At 37.3% G+C, this 23,838-nt stretch overlaps 5 protein-coding genes across 9 annotated transcripts; 3 read left to right on the top strand and 2 right to left on the bottom strand.

The window, feature by feature from the left end:
• The first annotated feature begins 160 nt into the window (after positions 1-160).
• On the top strand, positions 161-2,765 carry LOC113783625 (tyrosine-specific transport protein-like). Of its 2 annotated transcripts, XM_027329818.1 has the most exons (8): positions 161-350; positions 462-654; positions 796-1,186; positions 1,330-1,467; positions 1,556-1,715; positions 1,907-2,060; positions 2,167-2,310; positions 2,519-2,765. In XM_027329818.1, exons 1-8 carry the CDS (start codon positions 268-270, stop codon positions 2,711-2,713), a joined length of 1,458 nt encoding a protein of 485 aa, XP_027185619.1. In that variant the 5' UTR covers positions 161-267; the 3' UTR covers positions 2,714-2,765. The 2 variants fall into 2 exon arrangements, with proteins under 2 accessions (XP_027185619.1, XP_027185620.1); XM_027329819.1 differs by lacking the exon at positions 2,519-2,765 and having other exon boundaries at positions 2,154-2,304.
• Positions 2,766-3,279: 514 nt separating this feature from the next.
• Positions 3,280-6,677, bottom strand: LOC113783271 (V-type proton ATPase subunit G 1). Of its 3 annotated transcripts, none has more exons than XM_027329361.1 (4): positions 6,570-6,677; positions 5,008-5,096; positions 3,985-4,085; positions 3,280-3,671 (listed from the first exon to the last, which is right to left on the bottom strand). In XM_027329361.1, exons 2-4 carry the CDS (start codon positions 5,093-5,095, stop codon positions 3,528-3,530), a joined length of 333 nt encoding a protein of 110 aa, XP_027185162.1. In that variant the 5' UTR covers position 5,096; positions 6,570-6,677; the 3' UTR covers positions 3,280-3,527. The 3 variants fall into 3 exon arrangements, with proteins under 3 accessions (XP_027185162.1, XP_027185160.1, XP_027185161.1); XM_027329359.1 differs by having other exon boundaries at positions 5,008-5,119; XM_027329360.1 differs by lacking the exon at positions 6,570-6,677 and adding an exon at positions 6,376-6,522 and having other exon boundaries at positions 5,008-5,119.
• Positions 6,678-10,397: 3,720 nt separating this feature from the next.
• On the bottom strand, positions 10,398-14,167 carry LOC113748462. Of its 2 annotated transcripts, none has more exons than XM_027292030.1 (3): positions 13,979-14,167; positions 11,858-12,789; positions 10,398-11,133 (listed from the first exon to the last, which is right to left on the bottom strand). In XM_027292030.1, exons 2-3 carry the CDS (start codon positions 12,779-12,781, stop codon positions 10,669-10,671), a joined length of 1,389 nt encoding a protein of 462 aa, XP_027147831.1. In that variant the 5' UTR covers positions 12,782-12,789; positions 13,979-14,167; the 3' UTR covers positions 10,398-10,668. The 2 variants fall into 2 exon arrangements, with proteins under 2 accessions (XP_027147831.1, XP_027147830.1); XM_027292029.1 differs by having other exon boundaries at positions 13,745-14,167.
• A 1,104-nt stretch (positions 14,168-15,271) lies between these two features.
• LOC113783290 (mediator of RNA polymerase II transcription subunit 7a-like) lies at positions 15,272-18,208 on the top strand. The gene is made up of 5 exons (XM_027329381.1): positions 15,272-15,506; positions 15,695-15,764; positions 16,602-16,768; positions 16,879-16,952; positions 17,687-18,208. Exons 1-5 carry the CDS (start codon positions 15,372-15,374, stop codon positions 17,745-17,747), a joined length of 507 nt encoding a protein of 168 aa, XP_027185182.1. The 5' UTR covers positions 15,272-15,371; the 3' UTR covers positions 17,748-18,208.
• A 1,940-nt stretch (positions 18,209-20,148) lies between these two features.
• LOC113783007 (pentatricopeptide repeat-containing protein At2g19280) lies at positions 20,149-23,777 on the top strand. The gene is made up of 4 exons (XM_027329009.1): positions 20,149-22,124; positions 22,216-22,282; positions 22,635-22,894; positions 23,119-23,777. Exon 1 carries the CDS (start codon positions 20,168-20,170, stop codon positions 21,995-21,997), a length of 1,830 nt encoding a protein of 609 aa, XP_027184810.1. The 5' UTR covers positions 20,149-20,167; the 3' UTR covers positions 21,998-22,124; positions 22,216-22,282; positions 22,635-22,894; positions 23,119-23,777.
• Positions 23,778-23,838: the final 61 nt, after the last annotated feature.

Consider the following 23,838-nt stretch of genomic DNA (forward strand, 5'->3'; position numbering starts at 1 on the left):
TTGAGTTTGCAAATGACTTCCAGGTTGATAATCGAAACTGTGGCACGTAAATATCCAGCATAGTCCCAGAGCTCTTTGGTCCACTAGTGTCTGCTGAAAACTTCCGTAGCCTAGCTTTCCAGTGACGTGACAGTAGTTTTAACGTAGGCATTCTTTCTCCAAGATATTTGGGGAACTAGCTTTCCAGATTGAGGTCCTCAACGTCCATATACTCCTCCTGAGTCCTTCCTGCCACCCTCTTGGGTGGATCCTTGGCTATCTGCTGCCATGATTCTTCAGTGCAGACCAGGTTACTTGTGGGCGGCAATATGTCCTCAAGAGAACACTCAAATATGCTTGAAATTCAGGATGTAAGATTCATCATTTTCCTCTTTTTGAATGACAGAATGAAGGTTGAAGGGTGTTTCCTACTTAGGTGCAAATTGTGCCTAATTATTATTATTTTTTTGTCTGCTCTACAGCCACTTTGAAGGGGCAAGGCAAGCACAAAGTTTCAGACTTTTAGCAACCAGGAGGAAATGCACCTTAAATTTGCTGGAAGAGCCTCTCAAGATTTCCAAGAAAAAAGGCAGTATTGCTGGTGCTGTTTCTCTGATTATTGGAACCAGTATTGGTTCAGGAATTCTTGCCCTCCCAAAGAAAACATCGCCTGCGGTAACTTTTAAGCTCTCTCTTTAGTCTTCACTCTTCACTACTTTTGGCTTGAATCTTTAAAATAAATCATGTTTCATGCTAGATTGTTAAACTGATTAGTTGGGTAGATGAGGAGATTATATTTCGTGGTTCAATTTGCAGGGGTTCTTTCCAAGTTCAATATCTATGACTGTATGCTGGGTTTTTCTATTAATAGAAGCATTATTGCTCGTTGAAGTCAATGTGAGGCTGCTGAAGAAGAAGAGCATGAGATTAAAATCGGATGAATGGGGGATCATCTCCATTAGGACTATGGCTCAGGAGACACTGGGAGAATGGGGTGGAGCTCTGGCTACTGTTACCTATGTTTTCTTGGGTTATACTTCTATGATCGCCTATACATCAAAGTCAGGAGAGATCCTTAACCATTTGATTGATCTTCCAGAATCAATTTCAGGCATCTTCTTCACTGCCTTCTTCACCACACTCATCTTCGTGGGTGGGACACAAGCCACTGATCAAGTGAATCAATGGCTCACTATTGCCATGATAGGTAAATTTTGTGTCGAAATTTTTGTAGCTTGCAAGTTGTTAAATTATCATTAGTGGGGTCATCTTTTATTCCGGAAGAGATTTGAGAATTTCAAGTTCCGAGTATTTAGCTGAATGCTTGCTAACAACGTGAGAGTTGATCAGGTCTGCTGGTGGCAATTGAGGTTTTAGCTGTTGCCTTCGGTGGGTGGTCAGGATTTGGAGGGAGTGATAACTGGGAAAAAGTTCCGGCAACCATTCCAGTAATCATATTTTCGTTGGTTTATCATGACCTTGCTCCTGGTACATATTAAAGGTTTCTTGTTCTTGTCTAAGAATTGCAAACAGTTGATTGCTATGCCTCCTGGTTTATGGATGGATTCTTTTGCAGTTCTTTGTTCTTATCTGGGAGGGGACCTTTCACGCATCAGGGCTTCAGTTTTGCTTGGCAGTATTGTCCCTTTACTAGCTTTGCTTATTTGGGATGCTATAGCACTTGGGCTGTTAGAGCAGGTTGATCAAGTTGCTGATCCTGTTGAACTTCTTATGAGGTCATTCAATTTTTGGATGTGTTCATTGACTATTCAATAGGATGATATAACAACTGCTATCCCAAACTCTTTAACCTAGTTTTTTGCAAATGAATCCCACCACTCTTGTGGGATTAGTTTCAACTTCATACTCGATTATGAACGTCTAGAATCCTCAAGCTTCTCTGTACTAACATACTGTTTTGATACAGAGTAAGCTGGGGAGGGGTGTCATTTATGGTTGAGGCCTTCTCACTTCTGGCTATTGGAACTTCACTTATTGGCACCCTTCTTAGCTTTTCAGAATTTTTCAAAGAGCAGCTTAATAGCCTGTTAACCTTCTCACCCATGACTCGAAAACTCGAGGTAGTTATCTTTCTGCGCTATCTATGATGTGTTAGCATTATTACCATTCAGATTCTCGTATCAGAGAAGTCTGAAAGCTAATCAGCTATGTAGTTTGTACCTCCAGGAGAGATCAAATTCAGACTTTGGTTTAATGGAATGGTGGACGAGTAAGAAAATAAGCTTCACGGCAACAGCAATGGTTGTTGTTCCATCCCTTTTTGTTTCAACAACAGTTCCAGATGCATTTTCTGCTGCAACAGATATTGCTGTAAGTTCCGTTCTGTTGTCTTCAATGTTACAAACTCACAGCTGAAGCCACTGCTCCATTTTATCCTTCCTTCTACTTCTTTCTAAATTTCTCAAGATGGGATTTCTGGTGTTAGTAAAACCCACAAATTACGCCTAGTATGATCCTCACATTTGTTTCTGTGACAATATCATTTTCTGATACAACAGTTGCTAATAATATGGAACAGGGAGGCTACTGCATGACAATGCTCTATGGAGTTTTTCCACCTGCAATGGCTTGGGCCGTGCTTTCCAAAAATGGTGAAGGCAGTGACCACATAGCAGGATCCAGATTCAGGCCAACACTTATCTGTGTAGGAATATTGGCTGGTGCAATATTGATAGAGCAAATATTTCAAGATCTGTCAATCTTGCAATCCTAGAACAGTACTAACAACACTGCATATTTTACTAGTTGATTTCTTTTTCTTTTTCTTTCTTACAACCTTCGAGGCATTTATCTTGATCCAACTGGTTATTGTAACCAGTCTGTTAAAAAACCTATATACAGTACAATAGTGATAAACTGCAAGCCCTGCTATATACACTCGACGGGCAATGAGACAAACGGGAAACCAGTAAACACGGAATGCATTAGAAACATGCTGATTTATACAGGCGTACCATAACAGCTATATTATGCCAGATAGTAAACGGTGATTCATGATCTAAAAGCCAGAAATGTCTTTAGTCAATTTAAAGGAGTCAATATCTTAAAACTACATGGATTTTTCACACAACCACTCATTGCTACAACAATTTAGTATTAACAGAACATTTCAAGCAAAAATAGCACGCCCTTTAAAGTAGAAACACATATAACAACTGACTCTCTCAAAAGGGTTTATTCAATTTTTTCAAAATAATAACAAGCAGAAATATCATTCTTCTTTCCTCCCAAATAACTTATTCATTTACTGGCAAAGGATGTCACCAATAAGAGATTGCATAGTTGATCTGGAGGAAATCAATAACTGATTGGACTCAATTGTTTGATGTATATCCTCAAAAGTAACAAATACTGATACAAATAGCCATAGGAACATCACATTTTTATTTGGTAAGAGGCCACAATCAACAAATACAGGTAATAAATTACTAACGTACAAGTAGACACCAAGCGTTTGATTGACTAAGCACAACATCCATAAAAAATGACGAAAAAGCCTTCAGTAAAACCCATGAGCTACCAAGAACTTAAATCTTTACAGAAGTCACGTGCCTCAGAAGCAGCTGAACAACATCATGGGAAATTCTGGAAGATTCATTCTTTAGGTGATGGATCTTTGCCTCCGTTTCTTGTTCAAGTCGTTTCACATTAGCACCTGAGTCTCCACTAGTCTGTTTGATAGCACCAATATAGAATCTTATAAGTAGTTTATCTAAGAGGTAGAAAAACAAGAAATAGATTTCAAAACAACATATCATAGGGAGAACTCAAACAGAAGCAAGATTTCTTAGCAGTAAGACTTCACAAGTGCTTGGATCATTACTTTGTATGTCAGAGTACTTGAAAAAGAAATACAAGTATAGTGTTAATATATCAATTTCAACCAGAGTGCAAATAATTTAAACCACTAAGCATTCATGTGATTTGACCCCCATAGCATTCTATAAAGTTTCAATTACAGTCCTTTTCTCCCCCAACTTTTACCTGTGCAACCTTTCTCTGAAACTCAGCTTCCATTTGTGCACGGAATTCCGCAATTTCCTTCTCAGCTTCTTCCTTGGCCTGTTTTAGTCTAGCCTGTTTTGCTGAACAATAAAAACAACAAAACTAACCTGTTAATTAATTGCAGATAATTTGACCCTGCAACATTGACATATGCAACACTAAATTTGTCCATGAATAATCAAGATCTTTTGCAACGTGAAGTTCTTAGCTCATGGAGTTACATGAAATCACAAAGGCAGATAGCAACAGCAACAACTTCTAGTTATACAGATACAAAAAAATAACGTGATGAGATTCTCTAGATTTCCTGAAACCTGATTCTTTGGGTGGAACTTTAAACCAGAAGGACAAAATCCAACCCCAGCATGAAACCAATGTCATTTGCAGGATGCACAGTCTGTAGTAAACCAGTTGGATCAAAAGGTGACAATAAGTTGTTGGCAAAATATTATGTACTAAGCCAGATCAAATTTCGAGGTCCAAATTCTGAGTTATGTGCAGCGGGTAATTAAGTTTGACTTGTCCTTGTCAAAATTGAAAGAGAAAGCTTCATATACCTACGCTACATAACTATTGGGACAAGTCCAGTCTCAAACACAATTAATTCTTTATGAATAGTTTACCAACCCACATATCATAGATCATCCTTTTTCAACCATTCTCCTCAAATTATCCAACTCTAAGACTAAGAGGGTTTCTAGTCCTCATAATGCGCAATGCTTGTTTAGTATTATTAATTTCACTTGCAGTTCAACCATACAGCTGAACAGTAATCGTCACTTTCTAACTCTACATAATATCTCTAAACAGAAAATAAACAACCAGAAATTGAAAAGTTGGAGAACAATAAAGCATTCCTCAGCCTCTTATTTCAATCTATAAACTGGATCCCCACCCCAAGGAGCACAAGTTCTTTAGTTTACCACCCAAATGTAGTCTATACCACGTAATTACAGGTGCAAAAACAATTAAAAAAATTCAAATATAAGCAAAAAGTATTACCAGCTCTAGCAGCATTGACAATGTGTTGAGCTTCCTGTTCTGCCGCTAATAACAGTTGAATTCCATTCTGGCCTCTGTTGGCATCCATACTTGCAGAGATAGACGAAAGCAACTGAATTGATTGAAAAAGTAACTAAAGAGACCAAATATGACACTTGCAAAAGCCATACAATTGCTTCACGGAACAAATTGATTGTGACACTTGATTGCTGAATTACACAGTACACACAGTATTTGATTCTAACAGACAGACAGCATTTGCTTTTGGTAAGCAACAGTTATTTGACCACACTATAGAATCCAACAAATGTCTGCGAGTTCATATATCATGTTCCAATTACCAAATACAATTATCCGGCTTCAAGATGTGCTGTCTGAATCAAACTCTTATCAAGCTTCTAATCACAACATCACAAAGACCAGTCCATTAAAGCCACTTATCAATCAAATCAATGATAAAAATCTCATCCTTACATCTTCAATAAAACTATTTAGACAACGTTCAGTAGCAAATCTGGTAGACAAACAACCACCTATGACTATGAGTGCATTCAGCCTAAGCAAGACATTGAACATTCAAGTACTCAAGTATGTATCCTCATTTCCACTTGCTCATCAGCAGGATCAAAAACAGCTTATCTTTTTCACAGACAATCCCTAGATGATAACTACATTCTTACCATACTCCAGCCAATCAGCTAAACAGCATCAAAGTGGTATCTGGACAAGGTTGACCTAGTTGATCTTTTGTTTCACATGCAACCTACGGCCACTAGTCCTATAGGAGCCAAAAGGCATATAGCAGAAAGGAAATCTAAGAAAGAGACCATTTTAACAAGATGTAACCAATATTTAACCCACTGATCAGTAAAATACCTTATTCTCTAAATTGATTTTTGCACGGTAAACTTCTGAAAACTAGTAAACTAGATCCAATTAAGTAAACCAACCTAACGATCAGCAGAACATTACAAAGATCAGTTCACACAACTTATCAATCAACCATGAAAATGATTTCATCTTTACATCTCCAAAATGAACTATTCTATTCCAAACTTGTATTCAGACCATGTCCAGTAGCAAAAATTCAAATCCGGTTGACAAATGACCAACCAAGAAAACAATTCAACATGAAGGAGAGATTCTAGCAGAACCCATCAGTCCAAAAATTTTTCATTAACTTCAAACAAACATAATCCTAAATTCATCAGTTCAAAAAATACACGAACCCAAAAAAAAAGGGGAATTCTTTATCTAAACAACCATCAAGGAGAATGAAGGTTCAAAGCCACAAGACACTAAATTCTTTTGCCACACAACTACATCAAATAAGTTTAAAGAACCCTTTAATCCAGATCCAAAACTTACCGAATCAGATCATAAACCAAGCAAAACAATCTCGATCTATCTTAATTACTATTAGGTACTTCTACTGTACAGGAAAAAAAAAAAGAGACCCAAAATATCTAGCAGGGAAGAAAGCAAGAAGAAGCGCCGAGCAGTTAAAGATTTGGGAGGGAGAAGGAGATGGAAATGGAGAAGCAGGGGGGAAGTTGTTTTACCTGCTGCGGAAACGGAGTTAGGACAATGAAACAATCTATCCAGTAGCAGCAAAGATATGACTTTATCACTACTAAACTCTGACCACGGCCCTTGAGTTTAATTTTGTTCCGGAACGCACGTCCTATGTGTTTTGGGGAAGTTCTGAACTCCAAAAAGTCGGGTGGATCCTTGTAAAAGAGTCAATTACGTGACACACCAGTTTCCTTAGACAAGTAAAAGTACAACCTTAATTACGACAACTTCTTCCTTATTTCAAAAATTAACAAATCTGAGGTTTGTATGTAATTATTCGACCATTTTTAATGTGTTTGTTTGATTCTTTTCACTAATATTTTGGCCCCCTAATCAAGTTCAACGATCTCTCCTCTTTGCAAACACATAAAAAAAATCATAATTGTTAACGAAATTAAACAAAAACTTATCTAATATGTTACAGTGCAAAAAAAAAATAAAAATTCCAATCATATTTGTGAAAGTTTTGGCATAAATAAAAACTCCAATCAAATTTGTGAAAGGTTTTATGTACTTGGTACTTATCTTATGTGTTATAGCAAGATTTTGTTTAAAAATATAATACTAATTACACATTACAGGAGATTTCGATTTCATTTTTGGGAAATTAAAAAGTAAATTAAAGAAAAGTACTAAATGCGATTGTGAGGGATTCAAGATTTACTTCTTTCTTTCTTTTTCATTTTTCAACTTGTCGAGGATGTTGGAAATTTACCTTCTCTATTAAGATAGAATCTATCTTAATTTAGTTTTATCAATTGGTAAGAAAGTACACATAAATAGCAAAATCTTACTCTAACTTATATGATGACTCAAATCATGAAACTAATTAATAATTTATCTCCTTAATTTTAAAAATTTTCATGTTTATCTTTAGAGATCATGATTTTCAATCATTTTTTTTTTCTTTTAAAGCGAACTCATATCAATATCTCTCTTTATTGAATTAGTTTTTTTCTTTTAACTTCTTTGGTGAAGCGCGCAAATTAGTGCCTCCAACAGCTTTAGGTTTGTAAACCTTCCTCTGTGAATAGTTTATAGTCCCATCATGATAGATAGGATTCTAGAGATCAAAAAGTGAGTTTTGATTTTCAATGCAAGAGGCCGTAATCGTTGCCTTTTAAACTTATTTGGAAAAACAAAAAATTCCACGAAAAAACACATTTCATATGCGAATCGAACAAATTTTCATTACATCTAATCAAACAATTTTGGTTCTGGGTTATTTAGATTATGCATGTCGTTTTTTCTCTAATGACTTGTAGTAGAAAGCATCTATGACTTGTAGATAAGGTATTCCATGTAGCATTCTTATTTTACTTTTAGAAATCAGCTTCAACATGAATATATTTAAGTGCAAAGTATCTTGCATGAGAAATCTTTTGTTTGTCGTAATTAAGTCTCGGATCAGAGGTGTTTTCTCCTTGCTTCATAGCCAAACCGTGACCTCCTCGTATAACTTCGACGTCTTAGACACACCCTGGCCACTCCACACCCTATTACACCAACAGCAGCAAAAACCCCTATTACTGTTCCCGCCCTCTGTCCACCAGTTAGTCCTTTTGAGGTGCTTTCAGATGCTGGTGGTGCTGGCGCTGATGGACTTATGTCACCTGTGGAGGTGGAGTAGATTTATTTGGGGGAGGTGGACTCAAGTTTCCTGGTGGAGGAGGAGAAGGTAAGTCAACAGATGGCGGTGGAGTGAAGTTGCCAGGTGGTGGAGGGGTGAAGTTAACCCCGGGGGCGGGGAGGGAGGAGGAAACTCACCAGGTGGTGGAGGCGTGAAGTTACTCGGTGGTGGTGGGGGAGTTAAGTTACTTGGTGGAGCTGGTGATATTGGTACATTTTGATCAATTGGAGGTGGCGGAGAATCTGCATGGACTTTTAGTTCTATTAAGGTTACTACCATTAGTAGAAAAAAGATGGAACCTAAATAAACCCTCCATGGCCAGCTAATACTACTAATATTCAGATTCTCTATGGGGAAACTAACTAAATGTGACTGTTAGATTTGCAGAACTCTGCTATGTTAAAAATGATCTGAAGTCTGTCATTTATACAGTGAGGATGCTTCAGAAGCATTGCAAAGTGATTGCGTGGTAGAGAGAAACCATTTAGGTACTAACAAAGCATCGATGGAAGCAATGCTGAATGCAAAGGAATAATTAATTCTAACACAACACAGCAGGACGAAGTTCAGAGCCCTTGTCAATTAGAATTTCAGAAACTATATAGAGCATGATCAGTTATCATTTCATGTGCGGAAACGTTTTGTGGGCTTGTGAAGCTAAACATCGTATGCTACGACAGTGTGATTAAAATAGTAGAGATGCGTGGTTATAGACAAGCAGATGAGACATAAAACAACTGCATTTGCCGGTTTAAAGTTGTCTGACTTGCGAGGATATTGGCCTTGAGATCATAGCTGAAAGTAAGTAACTAGCAAAGTGCTGTGATGTGTTTTGTAGCTTTGGCAGAAGGAATAGCAATTCAGCACCAGAGGTGGTTTTACTTCTAGTTATCCTTTGTGTCATCAAAATGCTAGCTATTGCATGACATTTAAATCGACCTTTGTGCAAAATTGCAACTGAAATCTTGGAGGTCTTGAGTAGAATGCATACAAGTGTTTAGCGATCGATGAAGATGCTTGAAGTTCAAATATGCATTGGCACGTCCAATGGTTCATTCCGTGCAATCTGCAACCTAGCAAAGTCGCATCCCTCCACTTGTGTGTGGCAGATTGAGGCTGCAATATTAGCGTGCGGTCCCAGATCCCAAAATTAGATAGTCATTTGGCATTCTATAGGGTCCTATATTCCCAGTTAACCATGTTTTGTAAAGCTCCATTCTTCTGTCCTCATTTTCTGGATGATCAATTTTTCTGCTTCTCTTTGGCTCGCTCGAAGCTGCCAGCATATAACAATCTTGATCATTCTCTTCCAGGGTTAATCCTTAACTAGTAGTTGTAATTTCTGCAGAACTTTACTGCAAGCTTTGGATTGTAATGATTGTCTGGAAGGTCCAATTGGCTTGTTTTACATGACTTTTTTCTTCCAATTATTTCAAAGAAATTGAGATGACTGATTTCTTGAAACTCTTCCGCCAAACATCTCTTGCTTGGCTATAACTGCAACCCCCCCCCCCCCCCCTTTCTCGTTCTAATCAAGCATTATCCATGATCCAATCTGCTGCTCTACATTTTATAGCTGAGATACTTAAGGATCATCTCCAGTGAGGCAAAAGATTTGACATTGTCAACCAACCCTCAAACTAAGACATATTGATCTAAAAAGAAAACTAGCAGCCAAATAGTCAGGAAAAGGCGCAAAATCGTATCCCTGTCTCTTATTATTATTATTCCCACATTGAAACCAAAACACGGGTAGTGGGTAGGAGGGGTTGTCCCATAAAGAAGTTGACAAACAAAAGATTCCTCTCCAGAAATTCACTGCGTTGCTTCTTTAGCCAATTACATCATGTACATTGAAAGATTGAAACCTTTCTAGGCTCTCCAAAGTGATGGCATCATCTTTTAATTCAGTCCACATTCTATCATTTGCTTCATCAAGACAGAAAATATAAAGAAAAAGGAGCTTAAATTGATTCTCAAGGGACTGCAGTCCCTGACAAATATCCACAGGAACACCGAGAAAACATGAGGTAGCAAGAACTTGACTCTATTAATCATATGAAGTAAACATTGTTCAAGACAAAAACATTTCACCAGGCACAGAAGAAGTGACTTGGGAACAAAAAAGAGAAAAAGAGGGATGTGTAAAAGGCCGCAAAAGAGCAGCATACAAAGAACGAAGAAATTGAGACAAACCAACATGTTATCTACGTTAACGATTGAAATTTCTTTAAGGTAATTTCTCATGATTAATACACAAAAATTGCTAGGTCCGATATTAGTTGTCGACTTGTTTCAGTCTGCGGATTTTCAAACTTAAGATCCAGCGTCCCTTTTCTCCTTAGCTGACTGACATCTAGCTCCAGTTGCACATTCTGTCACAAAAGATAATTGCTACGTGATCTTCTTTGGGTGATTCTGTACACTATTCTTACTTGGCAAGTTGATTAGATACATCAATTGCCCTTGGTCGGTGACTCCACATGCACTACTTTAGGCATAGTTGCTTCTTTTTCTTCTTCTTTCCCAGCAGGTTGTTCCTTGAGGATCTCTCTTTCGATGGGTGGTTCTAGGGACTTGTCCTCTAGTGTGGAAGATCCAGTCAGCTCTTCTTTTTCATCAAGCACATTTCCAATCTCTTGGTGTTTGGGGGATGATGCTGCACTTTTTTCGGGTGATGGATCCATGCATTGAATATGTTTAGTGGGTGACTCTAAGCCCTCATCCTTTCCCTTTGGTGGATTGATGTACTCCTCTTTTTTTGGGGATTCCTCCTTTTTGCCATTTAATTCTTCACCTTCTTCACAATCCTTGGCCTTTGAAGAAATTTGCAGAGGCCCCAGCTTTGCTTCAAGATCCCTGATTAGATATGTTAAAGATCTTGGATCACGAGCTGCTGCCAGTCGCCTACTAGATGATATCTGGTATGCAAAATAAATCAGGGATCATTCCAAGCTCAGATATGACTGTCTAATTAGAATGTAAACCAGCCAATTTCATTTCAATTTAGGGCAACAAGGGACCGAATTGACTCACCCAAAATGAAAAAAAAAAGATAGAAAGAATTAAATTATAGTGGCTTGTCACTGCACCAAAAGTCTGTCATTGCTTATCTTCTGAATGCACTATCATGTGAACTTGCTAACTTTGTTAGCACTTACCTATTGACTTCAGTTTCTCCTATCACTAACAAACCCATGCACCAGCGAAAGTAGCTGGACAAAGAGCATTCTAGTGTCATCAACATTTTAGACCTCGTTCCTAAAGGATCCAGGCACTGCCTTGCACTTGAAATGGGTGTCTTGGAAGAGGCAAAGAGCTTAAAAACCACAATGAACATTGGAGAGATCATTGGCAGAGAAACCAATGCAGACATAGTTTTCTGGCTAGTTTCCTTCCAGATATTTCCACGTCAACTAATCTTCAGCCACAGGCTTAGTATTAACAGACATAAAAATAGATATCTTCTAACCATTTAAGACTGGTTGAAAAGCTCATTACATGCAGTATTTCTGCAAAAGAATTTTGGTCTGCCAAAGTTTAGTTAAGCATCTGTCAAATAGTATTTCCATGGAATGAGTTTAAACAACAAACCAAGACTAGCAAAATTAACCCACTTAATTATCAAATAAGCCTCAAACTCACCGTCTCCAGTTGGTCCACCCTTCTGTTTAGATCCTCTACTGATGCTTCTTTATAAACAGGTTGGAGAATGTAGAACAAATGAGAATTGAGGTAATCGGAACGATGTTGATCAATTGTAGACTGAGGAACAGTGAACTGACAACCTACTGTGTAGAATGGACACTTTGCAAGTTTCATTGGGCAGACAGTTATACAGTGCCGGTCCATGTCTCGCCTCATGATGTTTGCTGAGCACTTCTGCTCACATGGAAGTATTTTGAAAGGACAAACTGAGTCATGGTAATCTGCTTGACCTGCACTGAATCTGGAATTACACCCCTCATTCATGCAGTCCATATCCCTGAAACGGCAATTGCAAAAATGCTCAGCAAGCTCTTCTGGAGACTTAAATTTCATATCACAGTGGAACGTGTTTTTGACATCAACATTCTTAACCAACGTTTGCGCAACTGCCTCCCTCCTCCCCATCAGCCAAAACCCATTCAGTTCCATTTCTTGCACAAAATCATCTATCCTATCTTCTCTCCTCTCACTGAGCAACCATCCAGACACCCGGCTAAAAAAGTTCCTTTTTGAACTTACAAAATCATCAATAAATTCTGAGATAATATCGTAAGGGTGGTCAGACACTTCAGCATCTGGACCACCTTGCAGGACCACAGATTCTGCCACAAAATTTTCACTTCTTTGAAACAGATAGTCCACCATGTCCCTTCTAATATCAACAGCCACTGATGCGGGGGTCCTAAAGAGACCTCCCGTTGTGTTGTCAACACAGGCGGAGGCTAATCCAGGAAGCAATGCTTGTGCTATCTTGTGAACTATTTCGGTATCAAGAAGATCACAGTGAAACAAAGGACCCCCCTCTTTTGCCTCTTCAAGGTTTTCTGGTTTGACTTCATCATCACTTGCAGGTGGATCCATGGTTCAAACTGCATGCAAAACATCCAAAGGCATTAAAAATTAACAAGACTTGAATAATACGGTATGTCATATATCATATTCAAATGAAACTCATCAAGATTTTCACGACATGAATGGAAAAACTGTGAACAAATACCATCCTTGTAAAACATAATGAATAATGATGTTAACATGGATAAGACCCAAATGCTAAAAGGATCTTAGTAGCTAAAAGCAAAATAATTACTCAATATCTGTGACCTATGTCATGCCTAAGATAAAAGATTCTCTGAAGCTATAACTTGATCTATTGATACTTAATTCCAATGCAAGGACTACATAACAAAATAAAATATAGATTCTGAAACTCTCTGTATCTCCATATAACTAAGGGTGGGAGAGACAAATCCGCACATAGAAAAGAGCTCAAATTAAGTAATAATACACGAGCAAATAAGGGTAAAAGAAAAAAAAAATTCAAACTTCTATGATCTTCCTAATCTAGATTTCAGCTAAAAAAACCACATCCTTCAGAGTGCAGACTAATTTTAATCATACTTACAACACATCATTATGAAGCTCACCTGATGAAACTAACAATTTTGATGCACAAAGAGTATGCAATTATCACATTAAGTGGGAATCTTTCCAGGTAACGCGTAGTCCAGAGGTAATCAAAGCTAGACACCAGAATTTCTAATTTAAACGCCTTACAGTAAGAATAACAACCAATAGAGCTATTATTCAAGAAAAAAGATTCAAATTGGTCATCCCAAAATGACAAACTTTATAAGTCGCAAATAAACGTATAAATCATGATAAAATAACTTATCATTTGCAAAGAACCGTGTTGTAGCAATACTTAGAAAGAAACATGTAAGTACAAGAATATAAAATGCTTTATCCGCAACATCAAAACGCGCAAGACTCCAGAAGACAATTGTCAGAAGAATATGCTGGAACAGAATGAGATACTCAAATTACCTTCAATTTCTTAGCCCGTTTGCCACAGATTCAGATCAAAGAAGAAATACTACAAAATGGGTTCTTTGCATTCTCAAAATCAAGTAATGGGATTCCACAAGATCCCATGAAAAAATGTGGAATGAACATAATTCGTCATGTCAACGTCGAAAAAACACAAGAACATTTGATGGGTAATGAGTGCACATGGAAATGATAATATCTAAATCATCATTGGAAAGCATACGAATACACCTGCAAGCTTGATTGAGCAGTGGCATTAGCAAAATTCTCTAAGCTATTCCCTGATTTGAGGGGAAAAGGCCCATCTTGTTAGTACGTTGTTTATATTTATGGTCATCATTTGCTGTTTGCTTTTGGACGTCTCTCCCTTCCTCTCCTCTGACTTGCCAAAAAACTGCAAAATTTGGCCGCCCAAACCGCATTTACTTTTGGTTTGCGATATTTTTGTGCTAGGCCCTTGAGTAATGGCAAATATTTAGTTAGCTCTCACGTACTCAAGAATTACATTTTGAAGATCAAAGAATTTTATGGAGAGAAAAAAAAAAAGAAAAAGAAATCGATGTATTGGCTCAAATTATTGCCTTTTCCTTAGGAAGAGATGGAGTGAATAAGGCTATTTTTGAGTCGATTAATCAAATTCTAAAAAAAAAAATACATATAAAAGAAATTAAGAGTTGGTCTGGATTGTGTTTTTTGAGATTATTATTTTTTTTTAAAATGGGAGTATAATCCTTTTCGAAATGTGATATATTTGAGATAAGAATATAATTAAAAATTGTATTAAGGAATATTCTCCAAAAATATTTTATAAGTTCACAAAATTGTATTATTTGTATGTCATAGTAGTAACAAGAAGATTCATATTTTACTTGAATTAGAAAATTTTAAGCAATCCTTTTATCTACCTAAAAATAATTGAATTAGAAAATTTTAAGCAATCCTTTGATTTACTTGAATTAGAAAATTTTAAGCAATCCTTTTATCTACCTAAAAATAATTGACTTTGATTTAGCTATATGGTGTTAAAATTTATGACATGGCTTGCTAATTTTTAGCATTAAGACTACATTCTTTAACAGTAGGATTAATTTTAATGCTCCTTTGTAAAATTGGAGGATCAAAAGAATTTTGTTAAGATTAGTAAGTTTAATAAAATTAAAATCTGAAAACTGAAGTTTAAAATCTGAAATTTGAATTCTAAATCCATTAAATTATTGAATTGTTAAGTATTAAATTTAATATATTTGATTACATATCACATCCGTTAATAAGTGAATGATTTATCACTTAATTTTGAAAATAAATTTTATCTAGAAACTATTTAATTAATTTAAATATTTAATTTTTTTTATTATCAAACGATCTGAATATATTAAAATATAAAAATATTGTATTAGGTTAGCCTAAAACGACACTCTTTTGCCCCCAACAGTTTGGATTTGGGATGGCGGTTTGTCCTGTTGCCGCTTGCCACTCTGGAGTCAGTGATTTTTCTTTTCTTTTTATTGTAATAGGAGTACAAAAGTTTTTAGTTAATTTACTACTTCAAGAAAATAAAAAAAGGAAGAAGTTAAAGTAAACGTAGAGGAGGGAAGAAACTAGAAAGAGTCGTGAATCGGAAAAAATGGCGACGGCGACGTATCCACCCCCGCCGCCGTTCTACAGGCTGTACAAGAAGTATTCGGAGGATTCAAAATCTGCTCCGGAGCCTCCTCCCCCTATTGAAGGCAATTACCAACTGTTTGGAGCCACCTATACTGTGAGCAATTTATTTTTCGTTTTTCTTTTCCTTGAATAATTACAGAAATTTCTATCCTCTCTAGCTTTCTAACTTTTCCTTCCTCCTTCCTGCTGCATTTTTTGTTTGAATGTTGTATATTCTGTGCTTCTGTGGATAAAATTAGCTGCAAAATGCACGTTTCAAGTTCTCCTTCCCTATTTTTGCAGACTGATGACGTGCTTCCTAGTCTGGAGGAACAAGGTGTTCGTCAATTGTACCCAAAAGGGCCGAATGTTGGTACGACCTGCTTCCTTTATTATCTGCATTTTTTTTTTAAATAGTAGAGAGGTTGGATGTCATTGTTCATTATATGGTTTCTCTTTTGCTTGCCACTTTAACATGGCATGATTTGAAAAGTATGCTTTAATCATGTTTACTTTGTACAGATATCAGATTTTTAATCTTTTTTGTCTTTTTTCTTATGGCATGTCTATTTCTTATTTGGGTTTAGTTTATGTTTATGTTGTTCTTTTCATATTTGGGTTTAGTTGTTCATAGTGTATATTTTTTTGATGCCTTTGGATCTTTGAATAATTGGCGTGCCTGAAATCAGAATGCTCTAATCGAAATAGGAAAAATGTGCTGTTCGGAGTGCCCCTTTTTTATTTTTAAAAAAAGGTTCATTAGAGGTTATTTCGTGGCTTAGCTTCTTCAAGGTACTTAAAATTGAAAATTGCTTTGCAAATGTCCCTTTACATAGTGATCTGAGAGTTTTGACTCCAGTTTAGTAACAAGGGGAATCTTATTGGGTGTCTTTACTGACTGAGCTGGAGGAAAAAGGATTCAAATGTGTTCCTTCGTAGATTAAAGGTCTTTGATATTGATCTTAATTGGTGAATTTGTATCTAGGAGTCATATTTCCATTTTCATTAGCATGTTGATGCACCATAAGGTGCCAATTTATGCACTACAAAACACAATTTTTTTTGTTTTGTGGGGGGGGGAGGGGCATGAATAATGTTCTGTCTGGTACAATGTGTTGGAAACAATCCTAGTCTGGGACGATGTGTTTTAATTCTTTAGCAGCCAAATTTTTGTTGTTTCAGTATCTAAGCCGATGGTGATTTCTGGCAGACTTCAAAAAGGAACTGAGGGCGCTTAACAGAGAACTCCAACTGCACATATTGGAGCTTGCTGATATTCTCATAGAGCGGCCATCACAATATGCTAGGAGAGTTGAAGATATCTCTCTCATATTCAAGAACCTGCATCACCTTCTCAATTCACTGCGACCCCATCAGGTGAAATTATGTTTTAGTGATACTTCATCCCTTTTCTTCGGGTTCCTTTTTTGACAGTTGTCTACCAATTCCTGATTTTAATTGCAAGCTGGGTCCTTCCTGCTTCTCAGGCCAGAGCAACACTGATCCATATTCTGGAACTTCAGATACAGCGGCGTAAGCAAGCTGTTGAGGACATCAAGAGGTACGCATAGTCTCTTTAAGTATGAATATTTTACAAGATTTCTAATGAATGAAGTCTTTTGGCTTGTTTTTGCTCAAATGCTTGAGAATGCTTTTCTTTTACTGAACTTGAGAATCAACTGTGGTGTCTGGGATCGTCTGGGACCCTGTTGTCTACTGAACTTGAGAATGCTTTTCTTTTCCCCTATAATTCTTTCAGAATAACCAAAAAAAAAAAAAAAGATGTCAGTAATTTATTTTATTCGTGTCCTCTTGGTTGTGCTTTCAATATCAGTCAAAGTGTTATGTGATGTTATAGCTGTCATTTCATTTTACAGCCCTTTTTTTTTTGCAGCAAATAACATTCAGACACTGATTTGTTTAGATTTCTATTGCGATAAGGGGAAACTTGTACCCCTTTTTTAGTTTGCAACATCGTAGCTTTATTACAATGCTTAAACTAGCTGATAGTACATTAAGTTGAGATGATGCACATTCTGTTCATGCATTGCCCATTTCCGATAACTCATGGAGGCATTACTATGTTAGATGAGTTAAAACATCTTTTGGTCTCTTTTGTAATTTAAGTACCGTACAGTTATTCTACTCACTTAGCGATATGTGCACTAACCAATTTGTAGTTCAAGGATATCTACATAAGCTGCAGATGGTGTCTTGTGGTTCGTGTGTAAGATAAGATTGCTTCCTGTGGAACGTGCTGTGCTTGCCTGATTTTATTTTCTTTTGCTTGTTCAGGAGGAGGGAAGAAGCGCAGAGACTTCTAAAGGAGGCTCTTGGCACCTTAGATGGACAGTAATAACCTTGGGTGGAAATCTTCATTATAAAACTAGTGCTGCCAAGTTGTTCGTCAAGTCTTTGAGAATCAGCATATGTCCAGTAGAGTTCGAAGTATGTTGATGTTTAAACATGTAGTTATTTGAGTAGGGATGTAATATCTCATCTGTTGGGAATTTGGAGGAAGAAAATTTCAAGGGCCACACTTGAAGGCTTGAGATCACGGGATTTTCACCCAGACATACTTTTTAATAGTTTCTAGTTACATCCAATGTGTGAGTTTTAGGAGATTTACTTAGCAAGAAGCAATTGACACTCAATTTGGAAACAGATGTATCTTTTCTGACCATTGCTGAATGATAAGGATAATTTTCACGAAATGTCAATGAGGCTGTTTTACTCTTCGATAAGGGCAAAAGATCTGTTGAGTGTTGGTGATCAATGCTACTTTAGTTTACCTTGGACGAGCAAGGAAAATTTTTTTTGGGGGTATTATTATTATTGTTAGTTTACCTTGGAGGCTAGTGTTGCAGACTTCTGGTCTTCTGCTGTTCTACATTTGATGAGTGCGTGTGTGGTTCTGTATTTGGGTATAGAACGCAGATTTTTTGGCAAAAATGGCAGATTTTTCTTTGGCCCCTAATTGTATTTCGAAACTCCTAGAGGATGATTGCAGAGAACTCAGTTTGCCTTGTTTTGTAATCGCTACTTATTAATTAATTAATTCCTCTTTCTTACCCAAAAAAAAAACAGAAACTCACATATTTATTCATGCTAATTTATTTTCATAATAATATGTTTTCTATAGCTTTCGCATTAAAATTTTGTGTAAGTCGCATACTAATATTAGTTAAACATCATGTTTGCATAGTTTAGACTACTCTAGACTAATTGAGGATATTCAGTCCTAATTGAGAATATTCAGTCCATTTGTAATTTATTTCATCTGTGCTCTTTCTCTTTTGCTAACACAGGGAAATTCAATAGTATTAAGCTGAGCACTTATACTCTTAACATCTGGATTAGATGACGTGGGACTGTTGTCCCTTTTGCTTGGATCTTTGTCCAGATACTGTAAAGTTTTTACGATGATATATAAAACTACGGTTTCGACAAAAGAAAAAAAAGACTACTCTAGAGAAAGGAGGTAATAAATTTAAAATATAAACAAAATTTAAAAAAAAACGTTGAAGAAGGAAATAAGATGAAAATTTGGGACATAGAAAAACTGTAGGGGGCACAGATATAATAGTGAGAAATTCCTAGGGAGTCTATTCTAAATCTACGCACTTGCTTTCCATTCAAGACTCCACCAGCGCCTCCCGCATCCCTTCGTTTCCCTCCTTCCAGCCTCCTCCTCCTCACCAGTCCTCCCAAACCCAGAAAAAACTCTACTGTTCTTGGCTCCAGTGATTCTCTGAAGATTTCTTAGATCAACCCTCTGCAGCAGCAACACTATATTAATCGGTCCTTGGCTGAGACGTAGTTTTTTCTCTCTCTCCCCTCTCCCTATCAGGTTAATTCTATAGGTACCACCACCATACTCTTTCTTTCAAACTACAGTATCAAGTTTAACTACATCCACCAATGTCGCCGTTGCTCCTGCTGCTACTGAAACAGCTTTTGGGCTTTGGTGCTTAAGCAATACTCTTGATAATCCGGCTAATTTTAGCTCAGGTATTGCACTCTATAGAATAACTTATAACTGTCAAAGTTGTCAAAGTTGGAAGGAATTATTTTTTCGTTTCGGGATAAATTTCTATTCTTCTTCCATTGAAGCTGGACTCTTCTGATTTCTACCGACCAAGAATTGCTGCAATAAATTCGCTTCTTAAGGACATTTCAATCCCAAAATCGATTAAGAATTATCGGAGCGGGTATTTGTCGTCCGGGGTGCGTGTGTAGTTCATCTATGTTTGTTGTTTTCATATCCGAAATGGGACAGGATGTTTCAAGAACTACTTGATTTAAATTCTCTTGTTTTCAGTAATATTTGTGGGGAGCATCCTGGGATTTGCCCTTTTTCAGTAAAATTGTTTTCAAGCCTGAAATGATAGATAAGTTTTACACTTTATCTGAAAGTTGGTGTTTTAATGACTGCTCATGAGAGCATCAGTGTCCATAGTCAACTTTGGCACTGCTGCTATCAAGTTGGTATCAGGTCTAGAGAAAAGATTCAGACTTTTGTCATCTTGGAACTTAGCTTTGTCCGCTACACATTTTTCTTCTTCTGAGGATGAAATAATCATACCTGAGGAAAGCCTGGTCGATATAGAAGCTCAGGAACTTACAACAAGTACTAAATGCATGCAGAGTGACAGCATAGAACAAAATAGTAAGTCTGCTTCTTCTTTTGAAGGGATCAGAGATGATGATGATATTTACCATCTTGGCATTCAAGAAGATAGTTCCTTGGTTTGTGAAAATCCTCAAAATACTGATATGGATGTTTATGGACTTGGAAGAATGAAAGTCATACTTAGGAATCGAGGATGGGTTTTAGGATCTCCAGACAGTTGCCAAAGGTTACCTTTGGCTGAATATAACATAGTGTGTATTCTGAATGACCTGTTTGAGGGCAGTGGAGATGCTGCTCTAGCTCTAGCTTTCTTTCAATGGTGTGAGTATTACCTGCACTTACAGCATGGAATTAGATCTACATGTGTGATGATACATATCTTGGTTGCTGGGAACATGAATTACAGAGCTGTAGATTTAATACTTTATCTTGTAAGGAAGAATGCTGGGGAAGATTGGTGGCCGAACTTGCTTTTACAAGTCCTTCTCGAGACCTATACAATTAGAACGGTCCTAGAAACTGTATATAGCATGCTCATTGACTGTTATATCAGAGCAAATATGGTAAATGTGGCTCTCAAGTTAGCTTGTCAAATGAAACACATCAAACTCTTTCCTTCACCGGGGGTTTGTAATTCACTTCTTGGGGCATTGTTATATATGGACCAATTTGAATTGGCATGGAATTTCCTGGAAGAGATGCAGAGTCAAGGGTTAGGCTTAAATGTGTCTGTAATCACTTTGTTTATTCATAAATACTGTGTGAAAGGCAATGTTGAAAGAGGTTGGCAACTATTGGTAACAGTGAAGCAACATGGATTTAGTCCTGATATTGTTGCATACTCAACATTGATTGATTCCCTTTCTAAAATGTCACTGGTGAGAGAAGCAATCTCTTTGTTGTTTAAATTGAGTTTGATTGGTATATCTCTTGATTCCATTTCAGTTAGTTCAGTCATTGATGGCCTCTGCAAGGTGGGGGAAGTGGAGAAAGCTTTCAATATCTTGAAGATATTTAGACTGCCGCCTAATATTTATGTCTACAACAGCTTTATTTCAAAGTACTGTCACGATAGTAACATGACTGCTGCTTCTAGCACTTTTTACGAGATATCAGAGATGGGATTGGTTCCTGACTGTTTTATTTACACCACCATTATATCAGGGTACTGCAAGATGAAGGATCTGAAAATGGCCCTTAGTTTTTTGGCAAAGATGGTGAAGAGTGGAGTTGAACCATCTGTTGCCACATACACAACACTTATTGAATACTACTGTAGGTCTGGAGAAGTACATGTAGCGGAAAACTTATTTCAGAAGATGATGACAGAGGGTTTGCCACCTGACCTTGTTGCATACAACACACTAATGGATGGCTATGGAAAGGAGGGCCTCTTACACAAGGTTTTTGGCCTTTTGGATATAATGAAGTCTGCTGGTGTCTATCCTGATAACATCACCTATAACACAATCATTTACAGTCTTACTGTGAGAGGGTTTGTAAATGAGGCTCATGATTTACTGTATGAGCTCACTAGAAGAGGATTTACTCCTGATATTGTAACTTTTACTAACATTGCTAGCGGTTATGTGAAGAAAGGGAACTTTGAAGAAGCTTTTTTTGTGTGGCATTACATGAGTGAGCACAATTTGGAGCCTGATGTTGTAATGTGCAGTGCTCTCCTTAATGGGTACTGCAGGACACGTAGGATGGCAGAAGCAAATGCTCTCTTTACTAAAATGATCGACATTGGGCTGGTTCCAGATCTTGTGTTGTATAACACACTCATACATGGTTTTTGCAGTGTTGGCAACCTTGATGACGCCTGCAACTTAGTAGAATGGATGTTCAAGCAGGGTATCAGTCCAGATGAAGGCACTCATCAGGCACTTATCTTGGGATACGAAAAGAAGATGGTAGAGAATCCAGTAGAAGCTGCAGGTTTTATGCTGCAAAGGATATCACTGAAATAGATTATTGGAAAACGATTATGGGATACAACAACACGGCAATCTGGCACCTTCGCAGGCCTGCAGAACATGGAAATTTTGGATGCACCAATGATTTGGTTTTCTTCACCACCTCCCCTGTGGTTGTTAGGTTTGTCTCTTTTCCATGCATTGCATAGTTTGTCTGGTTAATAATACTTCAGCTAACATGGACTATGGTTCTGTCTGGTTTTCTTCTTCAGGTAAACAGTCCAACCCTGTGAAGCAACGACAGAGCTCAAAGCTTTTGAGAAAATTAATAGCTGTTGAGTATGTTCAAGTTATCTTTTGAGAAATCTGTTCAGACATGTCTCATGGTTTTGAACTTTTAATACTTTGCTCATATAGTAATAAGAATAATCCTTGAATACAAGTTATTCAAAGTTATAATGTGATATTTGGACTGATAACATTAGTACAAATACATGCTTGAAAGACTGCTGAATATTTCATTAAAAAAATAAAAAAAAAGATCGAAAGATTAAATGTTGGAGTGGTTGAAATTGGCAATAATTTGTTAGGTTATTAGGTTTTGTTATCTGTTCGTGAGTTTTATAAGTTATTTCCTCTGGTATCTTCTCTGAGTAAGATTGTTTATGATTCTGTCTGGTTTGCTCTTAAGGTAAATTAGCAGCCTGTGTGAAACAGCAAGAGGGAATAAAGCCAAACGGGATTGCATATGCAGTGGCTAGGAAGCTTTCTGAAACTCTGAAGCCCGGGAGATATGTCCTTGTATATTCTTCAGATATTTGTCCAGATATACTATTGAGTGGGCAAGGATCATGGCCAAGCGGTAGAGTCAGATGAGCCTGTATAGTGGCCTAGGGAGTTTGAAGTTCAGTACTCCCCTTCCTTCAGGAATAGAGCGATGAATTTCACTGTGTGAGTACTTGGAGCATTTAGTGGTGGTTTTAGCTCAACTGATTCCTTTTTTATATTGCATTTGTTGAGAGTCTGAAACCATCAATCGGGTCTAAGGTTTTTCATATTTAACGTTTTACTAATAGTAGTTAGATTTTTCTCCTTTTTATGCACCATGCACATTGTGTTGGTTCGTAGCACTTGTGTGTTATATGGTGTAAGGTTCTCTCCGGTTTAATTTTCAGGTAGACACGTGAGCCTGCAATGCAATGGAGGTAAACACATGAACCTGCGATGGAGCACAAAGCCAAGCATGCTCTTCTGTTTGCCAGTTTCGAAGCCGCGTAACATTTTACAGCGGGTGAGATATCTTCGAATCATCTATCGAGAAATCTTTTCAGATAGACCTCACAAGGAGCAAAGAGAACTGGCCATTAGTACCAAGCCTTACCTAGAGTAAAGTGTGAGGTTTGCAGCTCATGACCCTCCCCTCCCCGGTGGGAAAATAAAAGTACACAATTTCAAGATTTACCTTTGGACGCCATGTTAGGAAGAATTATCTGGAAAGCATTAGCGAAATTGCACCTCAACTTTTAAAACCTCTTTAGTGCTATAATCTTGTACGAGCAGCAATGCGTCTGTACAATCTTCAAAAGTTTGCTGAATATCCCATCGGGGAGAAAAAAAAAAAAGGAGGAACAATCTGAGAATCACAGAGAGCGAAATGCAACCCATCATTCAGATTGGGCGTTCCCCAAAAGATGGACCAGAAAAAGGTTCTTGGGTTGGAGAACTACTTGACACTTTCCTGCACGTATTTGTCTTTCTACAACTTTTGGATGCCGTCACTTTCATCCGTCCAGGAAAAGTAATCCAAAAGAATCCAGCGATTTTCTTGTTTTTTCGACGTCTATAGGATTAAGAATTTTCAAATTGGTTATTCAGTTCATTGGGACGTTAACAAC

This window comes from Coffea eugenioides, chromosome 9 (genome assembly GCF_003713205.1).
Source record: "Coffea eugenioides isolate CCC68of chromosome 9, Ceug_1.0, whole genome shotgun sequence".
Lineage (NCBI taxonomy): Eukaryota > Viridiplantae > Streptophyta > Magnoliopsida > Gentianales > Rubiaceae > Coffea > Coffea eugenioides.